General features: G+C 40.5%; 1 protein-coding gene across 1 annotated transcript in view; it reads left to right on the forward strand.

Annotated features, from left to right (window-relative positions):
* The window catches only part of HEPHL1 (hephaestin like 1), a 60488-nt gene that overhangs the window by 17727 nt on the left and 20458 nt on the right, over positions 1 to 22303 (forward strand). Inside the window, exons 3-12 of the mRNA XM_077298434.1 lie at positions 340 to 552; positions 3094 to 3270; positions 6248 to 6502; positions 12636 to 12801; positions 13102 to 13241; positions 14555 to 14686; positions 15396 to 15610; positions 17724 to 17874; positions 20152 to 20364; positions 21316 to 21532. Coding sequence (XP_077154549.1) covers positions 340 to 552; positions 3094 to 3270; positions 6248 to 6502; positions 12636 to 12801; positions 13102 to 13241; positions 14555 to 14686; positions 15396 to 15610; positions 17724 to 17874; positions 20152 to 20364; positions 21316 to 21532 — 1879 coding nt within the window. The remainder of the gene's footprint in view (positions 1 to 339; positions 553 to 3093; positions 3271 to 6247; positions 6503 to 12635; positions 12802 to 13101; positions 13242 to 14554; positions 14687 to 15395; positions 15611 to 17723; positions 17875 to 20151; positions 20365 to 21315; positions 21533 to 22303) is intronic.

Consider the following 22303-nt stretch of genomic DNA (forward strand, 5'->3'; position numbering starts at 1 on the left):
GCTGTGAAGAATTTGACTTGGGGCATATGTTTTCCCCATGGCGGTTCCCTTGTTATACTAAAAAGGTTTGCCAAAAGGTGATACATTGCTTTAAAGGATTCTGCTGCATTTAGTTTTAGGAAATGGTAGTGAAGTGGTTAAATCTCATTCCAGTGTGATCACCACATCAAGTAAAGAAGGAAATTTTCACCCCTTTGTAGCAAATTTGAGTCTTCTTCAAGATTTCAAAAATCCCTTGATAAAGAAATTGTATCACTTTATCAGTTGTGTGTTTTTAGCGTCATGTAGCTCTGTTTTACTTTCCATATAACCCAGAACTTTACATATTGTTTATTATAGGAGCTTTTTATCCAGATGGAACCAGCAAATCTGATAAACGTGATGATGCAGTTCCTCCTGGGGGTCGTCATACTTACAAGTGGATTGTTAAACAGGAATATGCACCAACCTCTGAAGATCCCAATTGCTTGACTTGGATCTATCATTCTCATATCGATGCCCCTAAAGACATAGCAAGTGGATTGATAGGAGCTCTGCTGACTTGTAAGAAAGGTAAATATTATGGAACCCATAGAAGTTGGAAAATGTGGTCAGTCATTATAAGAAGGGCAATTACTTTCAACAAATGCATTACAACTATGCCTGAAAATCTGTATATAACTAACTGAAAATGATGGTCATTGAGTGGAGAAGGCATAAACCATGATACATAAAATTGAATTATTTTTTATTCCTGATGATCTATATTTGGACCTGGTGCTAGGTTTAGGAACAGGTTCAGAAAAATATCATAGCAAGTATGTAAAACCAAGAGCAGGGTAAACATCACGATTGTGGAAAATGCATTAAAAAGAACCAAGATAACGTACTGCTTAAAGTGGCACAGCTGCACCAGGTGTAGAGGTAGCAGTTACGCCCAGGCACCGGGGCTTAGACAGGCGTCCATATTATGAATGGCACAGATGATTGGCCTCGGGGAGACCAAAACATCCAACACCGCGGAGACACCATCACGTGTTTCTCAACACAGTGATCCAGAACACTGCCCCCATCCCTTATGGGAAATATGCAAAAGCATGTGGGATAGCTGCGGAGACACCGCATGTTCTGGATCACTGCGTTGAGAAACACGTGATGGTGTCTCCGCGGTGTTGGATGTTTTGGTCTCCCCGAGGCCAATCATCTGTGCCTTTACAGCCTTTTACTAGGCACTGCTCCTAATAGCCAGATTCCTACTCCACACTGATGAGGGGCAAACACCCCGAAACAGATGTCTGTGGATGGATACCATGCTTGGCATAGGTGGTTTTCCTGTATTGGATGCTGCCCTTCCCGTGGTTGTTCCTTCCCGGGGAAAGGCCTGGCTATTCACTGCTTGCATTGAGAAACACGTGATGGTGTCTCTGCAGCTATCCCACATGCATTTGCATATTTCCCATAAGGGATGGGGGCAGTGTTCTGGATCACTGCGTTGAGAAACACGTGATGGTGTCTCCGCGGTGTTGGATGTTTTGGTCTCCCCGAGGCCAATCATCTGTGCCTTTACAGCCTTTTACTAGGCACTGCTCCTAATAGCCAGATTCCTACTCCACACTGATGAGGGGCAAACACCCCGAAACAGCTGTCTGTGGATGGATACCATGCTTGGCATAGGTGGTTTTCCTGTATTGGATGCTGCCCTTCCCGTGGTTGTTCCTTCCCGGGGAAAGGCCTGGCTATTCACTGCTTGTGTTGAGAAACACGTGATGGTGTCTCCGCAGCTATCCCACATGCATATTATGAATGGCACATAGTAGGTGGTCAGTCTTTGCTACAGAATTTATATTGGGATCTAGGGGTTGTAGGTCATTTGCCTATATGATTGATATCTATTAGCGTACACAGTGATGGATTATATAGAGGACTAAAGAGCCTATTGCCCCATGGTCTTGACTGCCTTAGAACCTCCAACACCCAATTTTCTGCAGTTCTTTTAAAACATTCCTAGCAATAAGACTTTACAGTGAACCTGCCAGCATTTTGCTATGTAAACTTCAGGCTTTGTCAGGTTGGCAGTGTTAAACAGATTAAAATGATACCTGGGGAGAAGAAATATGTCTTGTGGTTCTTGTGTAATCAGTGTTAGACATTTTCAGTTAATGAGATGCCCGTGCTCCAGGTCGGATTGTAGGCAGACTCTTATCTTCCTGCTCTAAGCCAGAGAAACCAAGGAGAGACCTGCACACAGGCCACCCCGAAGCACAAACAGTCTATCTTTCTCTATCTCTATGATGAACTTTCATAGAATGGATCGGCAGTGCGTATGCTAAACCAGGTGTTCCATTCATTCCTTATTCATTCCTTCATTCCAAGTGTCATTTACATAATTTTTCAGATTTTCTAGAATGAGAGAATGTAGGCCCATGTGAGCGAGCCCTAAGTTTGGAAGGCACCATGAAAAGAAATAGGCATCTAATGGTTCCAATGAATATAAAAGAAGACAAAAAATGAAAAGCAGCAGAGTTTTTTTGTGCTGGAGGCCCCAGATTTTTGTGCGCATGAATGGACTACTGTCTAAGAATTGTCTTTAGATCACAGCTGATCGCTGGTGGACCAAGTATGAGAACATGAAGCTTATATTTAAAGCGGATACCCAGGGACCATTGTGCAGGGTCTTGGGACTACATGAAGCTAAGCTCACTACATACAGTATATTGCGGGTATCACCCTGCTGAAGTGGCCTGGATTGGAGATAACTCCATAAGTTAGATGATGCAGCATCCAAGCTGTTGGCCACCACCATGATGTAATCATGGAGGTGCTGATGGGTTGTTAAGGCCTTCAAGACTGTAATTAGATATGATTACTGCATGTCTAAAAAGAGTTTTTCCTCTTGGAAGGCAAGAATGAAAAAAAAATGAAAAAGTTCAGGTTTCAAGGAGTGAAATCTATAGTGATAAGCGAGATGAAGACCCACCTAATACATCCAATGCTGCCTTCATAGATGTTAGGTTACTATCCAAAAACTGATCTATGTCCATCAAGTGCTGAGCGATCCGGCTTCCTTCACAAATTCAGTAAACCTCATTGTATGTTGGTTTTGCCATTTTCCAGGGACACTGGACAGTTCATTGAACCGACTGGATGTTGATAAAGACTTTGTGCTGATGTTCTATGTGATTGATGAGAATACCAGCTGGTACCTGGAGGAGAATATCCAGACGTTCTGCTCCGAGCCAGACACGGTAGAGGTAGATAATGAAGACTTCCAGGAAAGCAACAAGATGCACGGTGAGTGTCCCCGAAATGTCATCACGAGACTGTAATTTTCTAATGTTAGTTTTTTATCCCATCGACCTATCCATTAATTACACTGGTCAACAGCATTTTTGGTGCCAAAGATATTTCATCGAATTTAGGGTATTTTTGGGGTGCTGATTCTGAATATGTCATCGGTTTTGCCAGATTGGCTCAAGTTTTTGAGATTTTTGGTATCTTATTTATAGCACTTGTTGGTAAATGCGACGCATCATCTCATTAATTTCTTTGGATTAGTACTTGAACTGAGCAGTTCTCAATATAGTTTTGTGTTAATTAGTGTTCTAAAAGTTTGTTCATAGCTTGATTTTTGCACTAACTTTATATTGTTGTCTGTTTTCCAGTGAAAAGCATGAACTCATCAAGAAGAAGTTGTCTTAACGATCCAGACTCATTCTGTTACATTTGTGGTGAATACACACTGCCAAAACATAGAAGAAACATAACAGACTTCGTAAAAAAAAGTGTATTTTGCCTATTTTGGGGTTATGCTTGGGGACCAAGACAAGTTTTGGGCACCACACATAGTGTGCAAAGCATGTATCGAATTATTACGAAAATGGAGCAAAGGACAAAGAAAAAGCTTCAAATTTGGTGTTCCAATGGTGTGGAGAGAGCCAAAAAATCATCATGATGACTGTTATTTATGGTAAACACAGGTACAGGCACATCTTCACAATGAGGGACAGGCCTTCTTGCAGATTCCATGTTACTCCCATTTTCGTTTCTTATGCTTATTGAATCCTTGCACTTGCACTGCACAGAAATAACAGTCATCATGATGATTTTTTGGCTCTCTCCACACCATTGGAACACCAAATTTGAAGCTTTTTCTTTGTCCTTTGCTCCATTTTCGTAATAATTCGATACATGCTTTGCACACTATGTGTGGTGCCCAAAACTTGTCTTGGTCCCCAAGCATAACCCCAAAATAGGCAAAATACACTTTTTTTTACGAAGTCTGTTATGTTTCTTCTATGTTTTGGCAGTGTGTATTCACCACAAATGTAACAGAATGAGTCTGGATCGTTAAGACAACTTCTTCTTGATGAGTTCATGCTTTTCACTGGAAAACAAACAACATAAAGTTAGTGCAAAAATCAAGCTATGAACAAACTTTTAGAACACTAATTAACACAAAACTATATTGAGAACTGCTCAGTTCAAGTACTAATCCAAAGAAATTAATGAGATGATGCGTCGCATTTACCAACAAGTGCTATAAATAAGATACCAAAAATCTCAAAAACTTGAGCCAATCTGGCAAAACTGATAGCATATTCAGAATCAGCACCCCAAAAATACCCCAAATTCATTAAAATATTTTGGACACCAGAAAATTTTTTTTTTTTTGTTGACCTGTGTTATCATATATGACTGCGGGTCACATTGCCGCAGCGAGGTTTTCTCACAGTGGCACCCTAATATTCATGTTTAGCTTTCTCCAGCAGTGTAAATGTAAATTGGGTGCCACAATTTTGGAGAAGCATCAGGTGTCTCCTCCAGCTTCTTCTCTAGTGCATAACGGGTTATTGCAGGTCAGGAAATAAATAAAGAAAGATGACCACAATTATGTTTGTTAGAAGGAGAAAGATCGGCACTGTCCTATTAAAAAAAAAAAAAAAAAAAAATTGTATGCCTGAAGAAGAGACTTGTGGACTCCAGACTTATTGAGCTAGGAACCTCAGCACCACAAAAGAAAATGAGACTGTAGGTTTTGCTCCAGTGTAAATTTATTTTGATCCAACAAGGAGACGAAAACAGATACTGTCCAACGTTTCGACCAGGAGCTGTCTATGTCAAGGACATCTGCAGCGGGTGCAGGTAGGCAGAAATCTAGCAGAGCAATAGCATAAATCGTAAGATCTCTTTCATGTCAAGAACCTGTGTAGAGCAAGAGCCGGGAATCGGGAAATGCGACAGGCAGGGTGTAAGCCATGGGGCACACAATTGTGTGGTTACGGCCATGATTAAAAAGCTTATGGCAATGTTTTGGGAGGAGTGCTACTCCACTTGAGTATGAAACATTATTACATTTAATTCCATTTTACATCATTCGTACATTGGATGGTGGTTACTGGTACATTTAGAATCTCCTACCAAGGTGGTCAGTGTTTGCAGCCAGAATATCTGTCCTGGAGGTCTGTGGTATAATTAAAGCATCTCAGTTCTACTGGTCAGTAGTAGTGCAGTCAGAATTTCTTACCTGATGGTCAATGTTGCAGCCAGCATCTCTGTCCTGGTGGTCTATGTTGTACTCAACATCTGTCTCTCCTAGAGGTCATTAGTCTGGAGCCAGTTGGTCAGTCCTACGATCACTTCTCTACAGTGATGGTTAATGGTACAGTCAGCATCTCTTTCTTGGTTGTCAGTAGTACAGTCAGCTTCTCTTTCCTGATAGTCAGTAATATTCTATGGTTGCCTATATTCTAGTTGTTGACAGGCAGTACGTATGACCAATACCACTAGGTGTTCTGAGTCTTAACATTTCCCTTATTTTCACCCTTAACTTCACAAGCAGGTATAAATTTTGCTGCAGGAAGTTCCCCAGATAGGAATTCCCAGGACAGTCATGTATTGGTGGCAATAGCACTAAAACAGTATGCATAATAGACAGGAACTTAGTCAAGGATTCGAGCCAGAAGAAAACAGGTACCAGATGGGCTATTCAAGGGCCAAGACAGAGATAGTAAACAAGAACAAGGCATAATCTGGGTGAAAAAGGATTCAAATCAGGAATAATATTATTATTATTCCTTATGCTCACTTATATGGCGCCAGCATATTCAGCAGCGCTTTACAGCGTCCCTATGAAGGCTCACAATTTTCGGTATATTTTTGGAGTGTGGGTTGTCCAGAGGAAACCACCACACACAGGACAAACATACAAACTCTTTACAGATCTGATCTAAGATTTCTGATGTCATGATACATCTCGATATTTTTTCAGCTATCAACGGTTATCTATTTGGGAACCTTCCGGCCATGGACATGTGTCTCGGAGACTCGGTGTCTTGGCACTTATTTGGAATGGGTAATGAAGTGGATATCCACTCTGCATTCTTCTATGGTCACACAGTCACCAACCAAGGACACCGGACAGACGTGATCAACCTGTTCCCTGCCACATTTGTCACAGTAGAAATGACCCCATCAATGCCGGGATCGTGGATGTTAAGCTGTCAAGTAAATGACCACATTCAAGGTAAGCATTGGACTTACTTGTCCTACGGGAAAACTCTGTAGTACCTCTAAAATCAGTACAGAACTGGCATGAGATTGTTATATTGAGAGTTAGACCCATAAGGGAGATTATAATAGTTTACATGCTTGTACTGATGTCTGCACCATTTTCCTTACTGGGTAAATGGTCACTGGTGTTTTGCATAAACTTTGCATATATTAATGGTACAAGCAAATATAAGAAACTTTCTAATATGTTTTATCAGAGAAATATAATTATGTCCCCAGTTATGAGTCAATTGTTATCCTCCCTTTGTCTTCTGAATTCTTCTTTCACTCCAATAAACTGTTAAAATATGTCTTTTGCTGAAGACATGACGAACTTGGAGCTCACTGAGGTATCAGATCACAGCTCTTCCTATTAGAAGGGAAGAGCAATGAGAAACAGGAAGAGAGACACACAGATGCTGCTGTTTTCTAATAAGCTTTATCTAATTCCAGAGCTGGATTCACAGCTACACTGCTCAGTTCTACTGTATAATGTCCTCCATGCTTCTCCCTGATCCATCTGCACCATGAATGATTCTAATGTTCAGAATGGAAGTGTGTAGCTCCTATAGTAAAGCTACAGAGTGGCAGGGAAAAATCTTCTAGTAAAGTAGCACTAAGGACCCGGGAGCAGCGCTCTTTGTTCTCTCTGCCACTCTTCTACTGTCTGGAGGTTATCAAGATGAGCAGGTAGTGGAGTAGAACCTGACTACGGAATCAGACTAATCATAGGTTTTGTTGGAGATCTCCCTTAGGGCTCATGCACAGGACTGTATAAATGGGACGAATGCGATCTGTGGTTTTAACAGACAGCACTCGTATCCATGTTATTCTATGGGGCCGTGCACATGCCCGATTGTTTTTGTCCTCGGACGAAGTGGAAAAATATTGCGGCATGCATGATTTTCTCCAAGAATCGGATGGTACTCTCCCATTCGAGTTTATGGGTCCGTGAAAAAATCAGACCCTACTTGGATGACACCAATAATAATAATAATTTTATAATAGAGAAAGCGGAGAAACTTTTTTTTTTTTTTTTTCTTTCCACCTCCGAGGAAATGGAACCCACTCTGACCAAACTGATCAGAGCATGATCAGTATAAATGGACCGGTTTTCTCTGATGGAGATTAAATGGTCGTGTGACCCTAGCCTTAGGAAGATCACTTTAATCCATCTGCTTAAATGCATCTCCTTAAAAGGTTTGTACTAAAATTTGATGCTATCCACACCTTTAGGACAGGAGTTAACTTCCTGATCGCTGGGCATCTGATCACTGGGACCCCCACCGATCCTGAAAATATGGGGTCTGTCCGTCTGAATGGAGCATGGAGAATGGAGGTCGAGCATGTGCATCTCCACTCCGTTCATGCTCAATCAGATTACGCTTAACTATTTCCTGCGGTCCTCTTGATAATTAAAGGAGTGGAGGTACGCAAGTTCTACCTCCACTCCAGTAAGACAGGGCTCTTCAGGGTCCCATTCACAGGATTGATGGAGGTCCTAGTAGATGGACCACCAGTGATCAGGAATTCAGATAGAGGATAACTAGAAATGTTGGTACAAACGTTTTAAGGGAGTTATCTCAAGATCTTAAATGGTTAAAATTTCAAATAGTTGTAAAAGCAAGCTTTTTATTTTTTTCTAGTTTACTGCTGGCTGCCTAGGTTACCACCCACCTCTGCAGTCTGAGAGTGGCCGGTTACCTAGGTAGAAGCAAGTACTAGGTTCTATGCTTTAGAGCCTGCAAGTGCTACTCTGAAGCTGGCTGGATCCCCTGTGCTTCTCCAATGCTGCAGAGGCAAAGCTGTCTTTTGCTACTACCCTGGGAGAGTGTTCAGTTTGGACCAGCAGCATGATCATTCTGCTGATCCGATCTGTTATTTTTTCAGGAATTCCGAGGGGGTGTGGCTCACAGGATAATTATGCAGAGCAGCCTGAAGACACGCCCCAGAGGATCCTGTGAGCACCGTAAGAGTAAAAATTTGTACTAAAAAAAACCAAAAAACATATCTCTGGAATCGTATGGCAGATTTATGCAAAACAAAAATTTGAATACTCGGGTGAACAGTGGGAATAAAATAAGCAAAAACTGGCCACCTTTGACTTGATGACAGGTTCTCTACTTTAAGTTATTTCACAGGTATTTTGCTGCAGTTATTCAGCTCGCAGACTTGTGTTTTTCATATGGTTCATTTACCTCTGTGACCAGATGTTACATTGTCCTAAATAACATCTTACGAAACCTGCACCTCCTAATGGGGTTGAGTGGCGCACATTTCTGAAGGGCAGGCTTCAGCTTTTTCTTTATTGCTTCACCTCTCGTTTCACTTCTGTTTTCCCCCCGTTCTATTTTCCTATATAATTTCCTAGAACTACTTGAGAGAATCTGTAACTATGCTCTAACCACATGCTTACTTATTTCGTGTTGTGGTAACTTTGGAATTCCCCATGCAAATATAAACTTAAAGGGATTGTTCAAATTTAAAAAAAAAAGTTTACAGAAGGCAGGGATCTGTAAGAAAAAGTAATACAACTATATATATTAACCCATTTTATCCCGTTTGGCTCCAGCGAAGCACAGATAACTCTAGAGATCTCTTGAAATAGTGGAAGCCATGACATTCCCATTTTTCAATCACCTGACCAGTGAGGTCCATGATTGGCTACACCAGTCAGGTGACTGGAATGGAACGTCATCACATATGACTGGGATTACAAATACCCTTTCCTGTCCTGACCATATAGTTTCTACATTATATCCTCCTGTCGTCCAGGTAATTAAAAGGTTTACTTATCTTATAAAGTCATAGCAAATCACTGGGATATGCCCTCATTTTGATGGATCCGTGGACCTCCAACAAATGTAAAATTGCTTAATGCTGCATTCTCTTCCCTGTTTTTTTTGTGGACAAAAATGCCTCCAATCACTCCCACTGCCCCATTCAAGTGAAAATTGCTGTGCAGTGCAGGATCATAACATGGCAGACTTCTTTTTCAAAAACAGCAACCCCTTTCTATTGGGTGTGCCTGGTATTGCAGCTCAACTCCATTGTGCATGGAGTCAAAATGCAAAACACAACACAGAACCTGCAGTATTACAGTGTATAGTACAATAAATAAAACAAGGTTCAAAGAGGAGGAAACAAAAAAAAAGGAAAGTGTAAAATGCTTTTTTAAAAGTACACAAACAACATAAGTATGAATCACCCACTTTTTCTCAACACACAAAAAAATAAGAAATGAAAAAAATGAAAAAAATTCAACATTTCTGGGAGAGTCAAGTTCTACAAAAGTCCAATCCAAAGAACATGATAAAGGTAACTGTACCCACCTCTTTGCCGTGATAAGTTTTATGCCAGTGCAGAGTTTGTAATTTTTAACAAAATTTCTATTCATTGTCCGCAAATACAGATCTTAACAATGTTGAGGAATTAGAATAAAAAATACATTGCTTTTTTGTTTTATTTTTATATCACCATTTTCTGAGGCTTTAACTTTATTCATTTATGGAGCTTTCTGAAGGTTTGATTTCTTATTTTTATGGTGAACTGTCACTTTAAAAGGTGCCATTTTGGGTCTTTTCTTTAGGGAGCTGTGGTGACTCAAAAATAGTAATTCTGGTGTTTTGACCTCCTTTTCTTTTTTTCTTAATCGTATTTGCTGTAAGGGTTAAATACTTTGTAACACCCCAGGAAACCGGTTGTTACAGTGGTATTGCTTTCCTCACAGGGGGAGTGCCTGGAAGAGAGGAAGGATCCCTTTAACATGTAACATGTACACACAACACTGTTCTGACTCCAGGCCACAAGGGGGAGCTCTGATACAGTTTGTGGCTGGCTTCCCTATATATATTCTGGGTGGAGGAGGAGTTAGGGGAGTCTGAGAGTGAGTAGTGAGGAGAGGAGAGCTGGAGCCGTGCAAACACGAGATTCTGCAGCTCCTGACAGAGCAGTCTGCGTGAGAGACTGTGAGGGGAGAAGACGCACAGGAGAAGTAAGGAGCTGGAGGGGAGCAGGACTGAGCTCCCTTCACGCTAAAGCGCAGGAACCTGACACCGGGAGTCCTAGGCTGTGTGGGATTGTATGCCCCACAGCAGAAACTGGAGGGCAGGGGATTTCAAGTCGCCTGTCCACAACCACACCCGACAGCACAGCAGCATTTAGAGCCCGGAGTCACCACAAATAGAGACACCTGTAAAAAGGCTCGAGTTACCTGCCATGCGGGTCCTGTCCTACATATAGGACAGCGAGAGAGAGGACCTTGTGTGAAGCCTCAGGCAGCAAGGGACACACACTACAGCGCAGTAAGGAAGGCTCCCAACCCCACCTGGCTAGGGGGATTCCTGAATCGCTTCCAGGCTGACCCGACCTCACCATCACCTGTGATCTGTACCCTGAACTGTGGCTGCATACTGCCAGTAAAAAGGTAAAGAGATTGCAACCTTGTGTCCTCTAATTCTTTCTGGCATCACACCATCTATCATCTTTGCCTCTACACCGGGAGCCCTGGGAACTAAGCTTCGAATGTGGGAAGCCATACCATCCCTGCTGCAATAACATCATCCCCAGTGGACCCCTTTAAGCAGCGTCGGTCATTCCTGACCGAATACCACAGGTGGCGTCACGAACATTCTTTATTCAAAACAACCCCTTTAAAGACTTTCCCTTTAATTTGGACGCCCAGGGCCACGGACCGGGTCACTGCCACCGTGACTGCCCCTTTAACTACTACTGGACCCGGTACCGAGTATCCCCTAGGCCCTAGCCGGCGCTCTGATTTTATATTTTGACAGATCAGATTTACTGATGTTTCGATTTTTTTTAGTTCTTTACTTTTAAACTGGGAAAAAGTTTTTTTTTTTTTTAAATGTATTTTCATTTTTCTACTTTATTTTTTAAGTCAGTTGCTCATGTGTGGAGCAGGCAACAAATAACAGATTTAGTATTACCATGTCTGCCAAAGGCCAAAATATGAAAAAATGAAATTGGCCAACATTGTGATTTTTTTTCTCTAGAACATTTACCATGTCAGAATTGACATTTTTCAGGTACTGCACCTACTACCCCCCCCCCAAAAAAAAAAAACCCACTTTCCCCCCCACTAAAAAGCAATCAGAACATTGTACGTACCTTTATTTTTTGCTTGTGCACTTCCGTTTCTTTCCTTGCTTTCTGCCACGGCTATAACTTTTTTTTTTTTAAGTTCTTTATTTTAATTTTCTCCTTTTTAAATTCTGTTCACTTTTTGTAAATTCATCATTGTGGCTTTGGAGTTTCCAGATGTTTTCAGGCTGATTCATACATTGAGGCTTTTTAAAAAGTTGATTGATAAATGATTACACAATTGTAACACAATCTCTTTCTGCTGTAATTTTTGCAGAAATTTTGTGACTTTTTTCACTAAAAAGGTGCAAAAAAAGGTAAAAGACAAAAACAAAGAATATTTTTTATTTGACCCATAATTCATGAGCCACGTGAGGCATGCAGATAAAAAAATGAAAATGGACTAAAAACAATCAAATGATTCATCATTTGTGTTTTTGTTTTTTTTGTCCATTTTTTTCTTTTTATCTTCCATTCATCAATTTATCGGCCCCCAGTAAGCTGAATAATAAACTGTTAGCTACTGACAGCCACCACTAGGGGGAGCTTACTACAAACTCCATATAGTGACCTCAATAATAACTGGGTATACAGTAGTAATAAGCGAGGATAAGGCATTATCTGAGCATGCTCATGTCCTAATCGAGTATTTTCGGCATGCTCGAAAAATAAGTCCTCGCGGCTGCATGTCTCACGGATGTCCGACAGCCGCAAAACATTGCAATTCGGGTGTTTCAATTTTTTTGGTCTTTATAGTTTTTACAGATCTTAACTAATTTTATATTTTCATAGATTTTCCTGAACATGTTAATACCAAATAGGTGTATTTTTTATTCTTAACTGGGAAAAGGGATTAATATGGATTTTTATCTATTTTTTTTTTTTTTTTTTTTTACTTTATTAAAAAAAACTTTCTCTTTACTTCATTTGTCAGTCCCCTTAGGGGACTTGACCTTGCCTGATCACTTCTACTGTAGAATTAATTCTTTAACATATTTTCACAGCTGGAATGATGGGGCTGTACAATGTGGGAACCTGTGGACGCTCTCCAGCAGCTTTGTCATCTGGCGATGCGAAAAAGTACTTTATTGCTGCTGAGAAAGTCCTGTGGAATTATGCACCAAACAATTACGACAGATTTACACATAAAGCTTTAAATGATCCGGGCAGGTAAGGCTGTATATTCTGTTACTGTATCCTTTTAAATTGTTCGATTATTGCAATAACATGATATCCTAATAATAAAATGGTAATATTTTAGTTTAGAAATAATGCATTTCACTTGTAATACCTCACCTGGCCACATGGTGTGCCGTTCATAATTCTATGAGTCTAAAGCACTTCTGCTTACAAAGAGCTCAATTTACTAAAGCGCCATCTGCTGGTAGAAAAAAAATTGTTATTTAAGAACCAGCGTTTTTTGTGCATGCTAGTTACATTTATAAATGCACGTTTTTTTTTGTTTTACAGCCATTCTGCAACTTTTTTTGCAAAGAGCAGTGACCGGATTGGAGGATCTTATTGGAAGGTGCATTACACGGAATATACAGATGAATCATTTAGTATTAAGAAGGCCCAAACTAAAGCTGAGGAACATCTTGGAATTCTGGGTATGAACAGGAGAATTCTTTTTATTTCTAGATCCTTTAGGTTAATATTAGCCCTCACTTAGATAGCGCCATTAATTCTACAGCGCTTTACAGACATTATCATCACTGTCCCTGAGAACCCGGAGGAAACCCACAGGAACACGGGGAGATCATACAAACTGTTTGCTGTCCTTGGTGGGATTTGAACCCAGGATCCCAGCGCTGCAAAGCAGCAGTGCTAACCACTGAGCCACCGTGCTAACCACTGAGCCACCATGCTAACCACTGAGCCACCGTGCTAACTACTGAGCCACCGTGCTAACCACTGAGCCACCTTGCTGCCCCATTTGTTTCACACAGGGCTCCAGCATTCTGGCTGCTCGCGGGCACCACTAGGGGGAGCTGATTGCATACTGATTTTACATAGCCACCACATAATAAAACCATTTGCAATACCTTTAAATGGCCAGTTGGATCCTCCATTACAGAGAAATCAGCATTTGAATTAAGAAGCAAACGATGCTGAAGGAATATGGTGGATTTGAAGCCTCCGTCACCCCAGCTCTATTCCCTGCTCAGTATCAACTCCTCCTTGACTGACAGCTATGCTGTGTGACTTCAGGCAAAGTCATCGACAGTCAAGCAGGAGAAGGTGGGGAATAGAGCTGGAGTGACAGAGGCTTCAGATCTACCAATAGCTCTTAAGCCTCACTTGCATAAAAATTCAAATGCCGATTTCTCAGAAACAGGCCGGGCATGTAAACATATGGCTGAACTTGTCTTTGAAAAAGCTACATACACATATAAATAGTTGGGGTGTGAAATCCTGGTGAAAGATTCCAAATATTGATTTGATTTACATTTCTCTTTTCTTCACGCCCTTTCCATTTCCCTTAATTGATAAAAACCCCTTGATTTCTATTTTTGAAAGCATTATTACGCTGCAGCATTTTTTACACACTTACTGAAAGCAGTACTGTATGTGCAATATGTAAATTTCATGCTTCCAGTCAAGTGGGTGGGGCTTTATCCAGAACACTGTTTTTATTCACACCCACAAGGTATGATTGATGTCTTGAAGACTCACTAGCCATTGTATCACAGGAGCCGCCATTTATTTTGATGGCCGCCACTTATTACTACATTCTCCTGACTATCTGTGACTTTCCCGAGGACATTGCTGATCGCCCCTATGATGTATTCTGAAAGGGAATGATAACCCCATTAAGTATTCTAAATTTTTGAACCTTTTTTTGTTTTTCTTTGGTTGTTTATAGATTTGGGTACCTACTGTATGCAATTTTGGGAATTTTTTGACGTTTGCCTTTTTGTAGGTCCAGTCATTAAAGCTGAAGCGGGAGATACCATTGTGGTTGTGTTTTCTAACAAGGCTGACAGGAACTACAGTATGATGCCTCACGGACTGTCCTTTGGGAAAGAATCAGAGGGTGCGCCATATGCAGATGGTATGCTTCCTCCATTTATAGATGTAAACCTCTATTGGGAGACCACCACTAATATCATCGATGTCACGTCCCTGTAATGCTGAATAAACCCAATCTGTGCTTCCGTTGCAGAAAAATCCTGTGTCCGGTTTTTATGCTAATGAGCTGTAAGTTCAGGGGGTTTGGCCCACCATTTACAGTTCTCCGGCTTCTCCCTTCTTTGCCCACCCGCCGCCAGCTTCCTATCGCTGACTGACAGGACACTCTTGACCTGCTCCCACACCCGAGATCTCACGCGAGCACCACCATTCCTGTGAGATCTTGAGTACGTTCCTAGAGCCGGACTATCGAACTGAACCTGCGCCATACCGGATGGGAGCCTTGAGAACAGCCTCCGAGCTGACATCCCCAGCTCCTCTTTTTGTGTGGTGTCATTATTTCGTTATGATGTGCATGTGACATTCGGGCCGGCTAATCAACCGGACCCGGTGAATCGATTGGCACCCAGCACTAGAGTGAAGCTCTTTCTGGAGCACTGAAGCTCATGAGTTGAGGTGCCAGTAGGGGGACGCAGACCAGTCTGATATTCTCTTTCTACAATATCAATTTACAAGTTCTGGAGACCACCTTTAGGCCTGATTTTAAGAAAGTCTCTGATGGAGCCCCTCTATTTTTATCTGAACTCTATATGTCAGCTTACTTAATCATCATGATTGTGCTTTTGTGGCAGGTGGAAAAGTCAAGGCCGGAGCTCACGTTGCACCTGGAGAGACCTTCACATACACCTGGAACGTCCTAGAGAAGGATGGGCCTACCTCCGCTGATCCCCGGTGCTTGACCTACATGTACTACTCGGCATCTGACCCAGTGAAGGACACAAATTCTGGACTGGTTGGTCCACTGGTGGTCTGCAAACAAGGTTCACTACGGCCTGATCACACACAGGTATAGTCAGTTACTTGAGCTTTTACATTTGTTTTCCTTTTTATCCAGCATAGTAAGCTATGAAACTTTACAGATCCCTTTATTAGGATATCTGTCTTGACACCACGCATGTTCAGTAAGTGGCATTATTTTATTTTTTTTATATTTATTTGCTGTCAGAACATTCTCATTTGGAGTACAGATGATGGCCGTGACAGGATCGTCTCCGCACATTTCTCCTTCACTTATCAGAATAAGCGCCTGATTTAGTTTATCCCCAGAGATAGTGAGACCGGTGCCGACCATTTCACTGCCATCATCTGTACTCCAAACGAGTATTATTAAAAATAAAATAACAGTTTATATACTCTATAACTCCATTCCATGTATGATGTTTCCTTATGACCTCTAGCCATAATCTGCTTCTTCTCCTGCCATGTGCTGATTAAAAAGGACCTAATAAAGCTTCTTCTATATGTGGTAATCCAGGTCCTCGCCCAGCGGTGAGTGTAGTTAGTGCAGGTTGTCGGGGAATGCTGATGGTTGTAGAGCTGGAGTGCCGCAGGTTGGTGACCCTCTGAGGTGTGATGTATGTACAATATATTGTGCAGCACACTATATGATCATGGCTTTTGGGAAATGTTGATAAAATCACTTCGAGTAGGGGGTACCTGGTACGAGAAACTTTGGGAAACATTCAAGACATCTGAAGAGGGATCCAAATGGGACCCTCATTTCTCAGCCAGAAAGGACTCAAAGAAAGTCTGTCACTCTGGAGGTCCGTGCATGTTCTCACGTTCTATAGATATATATTGATTTCAAGGGGGTTACTGTAATACCTCATTCACCCTATGGGGGCAATGCAGGGAAAATTAACACTTTCTACAGGAGGTCTCATTACAGCATATTTTTAACACCTTTTTAGCCAATTTTCTGACCTGAGATTTTATGTCAGTCCCGGTAAAATGTATGAGCCCAGTGTTCAGTCTGTTTAATTTACAGAACGGATGCAACCGTAGCAAAAACTCATCTGTAAGAAATACTGGTCCTGTACGGGATGTTAACCTCTAGATGTAAACAGGAATGTCCATATCAAATGACAGCAAACGGAGATCTTGAGAACCGACTGCAGCACAAAGCATACAGTATTCGAAACTTTGCCGAATGCAGATTATATTCAAACCATATAAAGCCTAGAAAATGACTCCCATAGAACGCAGTTTAGATTTACATCAGGAAATCTTTATTTCAACAAATGTATGACAAAAAAGACCGAATAAAAACAATGAAAAGGGAGATAAACTGAAGGCTGGAGCATAAGGAGAAGACGTGTATTTTCCCAAAATATTCAATACATTGAGACAGTTACAATAATCCATGTGTAGAGAGGACACACATATATACACAGCCTCAATTTACCCTCTATAGAAAATAGTTAGATGGTACAATGTCTCCACCCAGTGGGGTTAGAAGGTATTAGTCTTCAATGCAGGGAAGAGAGGATATATACAGCTCTGGCAACAATTAATAGAGACCACCACATCAAATCCCTGTCATGGGCAGCCCAATCTCCAGACCTGAACCCCAGTGAAAACCTCTGGAATGTAATCAAGAGGATGATGGATAATCACAATCCATCAAACAAAGAAGAACTGCTGACATTTTTACGCCAGAAGCAGTGTGAAAGACTGGTGGAAACCATGCCAAGACGCATGAAAGCTGTGATTAAAAATCATGGTTATTCCACAAAATATTGATTTCTGAATTCTTCCTGAGTTAAAACATTATTATTGTTGTTTCTAAATGATGATGAACTTGTTTTCTTTGCATTATTTGAGGTCTGAAAGCACGGAGTTTTTCTTTAACTTTGACCATTTTTCTTTGTCAGAAAAAAATACAAAATGTATTGCTTGTAAATTCGGAGACATGTTGTTAGAAGTTTATAGCATAAAAGAACAATTTACATTTTACTCAAAAATATAAAAAATATACCTATAAAGAGAAAAATCAGACAAACTGAACATTTTGCAGTGGTCTCTTAATTTTTGCCGGAGCTGTATATATACAGTATATAATAATTAGAGCACACAGCGGCTGCTGAACTTTATTTGGTCTTGATTTTATAATTTTCCAGTTGCAGATGGAGCATGAGTTCTTCCTGCTGTTTACGGTCTTTGATGAAAATTGGAGCTGGTATTTGGAGGAAAATATCGAAGGCGTTTCTCCTGATCCATCCGCTGTGGACGTCGAAGATGAAGATTTTCAGGAATCAAACAAAATGCACGGTAACGTTCCATATGCCGGAGACATTGACAAACTATAGAAAATCTGTATAGTCTTAAGGCGTTCTTTATACGTTTTTCTTGAGTATTTTTTTCATGCAGAAAAAAACACTGCAGCATTTTTCAGTGGCAACAAGATAAATGAGATTTTTAAAGTCTCACTCACAATTTTTAAGCTATGGTGTGTTTTTTTTTAATCACAGCTTGTCAATTCTTTTAGTGATCTTGCTGCGTTTTTTACCCATTTAGTGCATAAAAACACATCAGTAATGTTTTTTTTTAAAAAAAAAGCAGAAAAAATGCTGATCCCAACAATTACCATCTCACTGCTTTTAAAAAATCAATCTTCAGCAAAAATTCCAATATTTGTCATCACCGCATTGATAACAACCCATAATATAAAACAATAAAATCTTTCATCCCATTCTGTGAACTTCGTTAAAAACATATGAAAAAATATTGCCATTTTTGTTAGTCTTGGCAGAAAAAAAAAGTGTTCAAAAAGTAGTATGTACTTGAAAATCGTGTTAGTAGAAACAACATCTTATCCTGTAAAAAAAAAAAAAAAAAAAAAAAAAAAAGCTCCGGTAATGCTTTATCTATGTAAAAATAATACAAAGTTTTTCGTATCTGAATATGATGACCCAAAAAAATTTTTTTTATTTTTTTTAAAGTCATTTATTTTGCAAAAGGAAGAAATATATAATAACAGTTAATGGTGATTGGTGTTTGGGGAAAAAAAGAATAAACAAAATATAGAATTGCTGTTTTTTGTTTTTTTTTTCCTTTGGCCTCTCAGAGTTAATAACGAGATCAAAAAGGTGACGTGTACCAAAAAATAGCACAGATGAAAACTAAAGTTAGTCACTCAAAAAATAAGCCATCATACCGAAAATTTGGAAACTCATGACTCTCAAAATATGGAGACCGAAAAAGGATTTTTTTGTTTCAAAGAGTGTATTTATTGTACAAAAGTAGTTAAACTATTTAAACTTGGTATTGCCATTTTCGTACTGACTCGCAGAATAAAGCTTTATTGGTGCAGCACGGCGAATACCATGACATTTAAAAGGCTAAAACCACTGTGGTAGAATTGCTGTTTCGGTTATATTTCTCATAAAGAGTTAATAAAAGTTGGTTAATAAGTTCTATGTATCCCAAAATGACTCATCCCCCCCAAAAAAAACCCCCAAACAAACAAGACCTCATAGGACTGTTGTCAAAAATGTAAAAAAAGGAAGGTGACAGTAGAAAAGACAAGAAAAAAAAATTTCTGGCATAAGGGCCAAAACTATCTGTGCCACCAAGGGGTTAATAATAGGTACTGTTAGTTGTGATCATTGGTTTCTACTGGAGTTGAGCTAAAAGATTAGTCCAACAAACACGTCTGTACGTAGTGGTTTTTGGACTAGAGCCCCGCAATCCACCTCCTACTTGCTGCCATCACCGACTCCTCCTTTGATTGGGTTGGCGCTACGTCAACGTTGTGGTTGGCCGCAATCTGGCTCGGACTGGCCCATGGGCGAACAGGAGAATCCTCCAGTAGGCCCCTGTGAAGGAGTGCTGATGAGCAGTGCTATTACACTTGATTCACAATTTTGAGAACAAGGTATCATCTACTGTAATAATTCATTAAACAAGCTGGCTGAATTAATATACCATAGAAGCATCAGTAAATTTGTGAACTAGGATCAGATTATTTTTGCATGTGACTGAACGGTGTTCCCCAAGAGTCAACGTCTTTTCCCACCCATCTTAACCTGGCCGTAGGAGCCAGGATGCCGGGGGACAGGAGGAAGCTTTCAGAGCTCCGTTCTGGTGACTATGGACTACCAAGGTGACCACTGGATCAGAGCGGAGTAAACATTTTTTTGCTCCTCTCTAGTTTCTACTACGTGATTACCATCTTTTCCTAAAGTGGACTTTATCCACCCCTGTTTTTAATCAGTATTACAATACACTACTTTTTTTTTCTGCTGCCCCGTGGTTATGTCACTCATACAATGCCCCAGTATGGTACAGATAATAGTCTTGCATCAGTCCGTGCCCACATGAGGCTCACAATTTAAGTTTACTATCTCGTGCCCTCAAACCAATTTCTGTAAGAGAATATATTGTTACCATCTGGAAGGATTTCCATGCCTTGAGGGATGTTTTTATTCACTGACACCAAGTGAAGATCTTAAATAAGTAAATCGGAGTGAGAATTCATATTCCCAGTGGGTGCGATGCTCGGGGGTTGTACACTCACATGACCGAGCATTTACCTTTCCTCCACAGCTATTAATGGATTCATGTTTGGCGACCTACCGGGTCTTCAGATGTGCCTGGGGGACAACGTATCTTGGCATCTACTAGGCCTGGGCACAGAAATTGACATCCATGGGGTTTACTTTCAAGGGAATACTCTGAACCTCGGGGGAATGACCAGAGACACCATCAGCCTTTTCCCGCACACGTCGGTGACTGCGTACATGCAACCAGATCAGGCAGGTATGTGACGCCATCAGGACTCAGGAACTTATGGAGGGTTTGCAGGATTTTTCATTGACGCTAAGAATATGCCATCGATACATAATCAGTGTGGGGTCCACCAATTAACAGAACGTATATGGAAGCCACTTGAGAACGCCTCTACCACTTATTTTGCTGATTTTATGGGGGTCATCTTGGGAGGTAATCACAAATGTTGGCTTATGGTTAGGATGTAAAAAAAAAAACCCTCAAAAAAAACTTTAGGGCATAAAAACGTGTATACGTACGAGCAAGTTTCATATATTGTAAGTATGCAAAACCGCAACATCTCCTGCATGGGATTTGATTCTTTGAAATCCCATTCATTTTTTTTGGTACTGTACTTTGGTGTGGATTTGATTACGTGGATCACTCACCAAAAATCTCAAAAATCCACATGTGAGCATTGCCTTAGAGGAAAAAAGATGTAACGTAATATAATTACATCTCCTGGGCAGGGGAACAAAAGCGTATACAGACAGGACGGTATGGGATCGCAAATTATTCTTTCTCATTGTTTAAAAACAGGCAGAAAAATGTTTTACCTCACAGAAAGAATCAGCTGTGATCCGGTGCTGTAATGTCTGTATACTTCTTTCCTTCCTCCAGTGCCCAGATGACCCGTGTGGTCCTGTCTGTATTCGGTCTTTTGCTTCCTCACCTTCCCAGGAGCTGTGGTACGATCAGACCATGGTTCTGCACGGTCAGACACAGCCATTACACAGTATACAGCAGGGGCACATTTATAAGATTATCGCAGCACAGGAACACTTTATTTAAATAAATCTAATTGTGGAAATTATTATTATTCCAAGCTCTATTGATTAAAATCAACTTTTGTTCGCGGGAAAACCCTTTAAGAATTTCAGGCTAACTTCATGAAATTGATTGATTTAAAATCTAAATAGACTTCCTGCCCTTATTCTTCAGGGATATTTGAGCTTGGCTGTCATACAATGGATCACTATATCAGTGGGATGAAGCATACATATACAGTGCAGTCATGTGACAACTCCATTGCTGATGAGCACCAGTATGGCGCCATGAGAACTTATTTTATTGCGACAGAGGAAGTGGAGTGGGATTACTCCCCCGATAGATCCTGGGAACTCGAAAAACACAACATTACTGAACATGTCCATGAGAGGTATGTACTTTGTATAGCCTGGCGCTATGAAGTCAATGTGCTGGTAATAAAGGACAGTGTTTCTTCAGAAAATTATTCTATTATTATACTTCTATTCTTTTCTTTTATTTTCTTCACTAATCTTGGGTTTATTTTTCACTATCCATCTTGTTATTGGTCATTCTCTTCTCACTATGCACCTTGTTGTTGGGTGTCCGATTCTCTCTTTCCATCTTGTGACGGTTATTCTTCTTTCCATTTTGTTGTCAATCTTCATCTCATCATCCGTCTTTATGATCACCTTTTTCTCACTCTCCATTTGTCTCGTGTTGGTCATTCTCTTTTCTGTCATGTTGTTTTTTTTATCTACGGTATTTTGCTTTTAATCATCCTCCTTTTGTTATTAGTCATGTGTTGATTGTTCTTTTCTGTCTTTTTGTTGGCCGTCCTTCTGTCCATCCAGTTGTTGGTTGTCTTCTTCTCACATCTATTGCTTGTTGGTGGTTGTCCTCTTTTCGTGTATCTTGTGATGATTGTCCTTTTTTGTCCACTATTTTGTTATTAGTTAGCTGCTGTACATCCTTTTTGAAGTTGGTCACCATCTTTTCTCTATCCATCTTGTTGATGATTGCACACCACTCCCCAATTCCAACAATCTTCTTGTTGGTCTTCTCACTCTATCTATTTTGTTATAGGTCATACTCTTGACTCCAGACAACTTGTTGGCCATCCTCTTCTCCCTATTCATACTGTTGCTGGTCGTCCATCTCTCCACACCCATCTTGCTGTTGG

The sequence above is a fragment of the Ranitomeya variabilis genome, chromosome 3 (assembly GCF_051348905.1).
Source record: "Ranitomeya variabilis isolate aRanVar5 chromosome 3, aRanVar5.hap1, whole genome shotgun sequence".
Lineage (NCBI taxonomy): Eukaryota > Metazoa > Chordata > Amphibia > Anura > Dendrobatidae > Ranitomeya > Ranitomeya variabilis.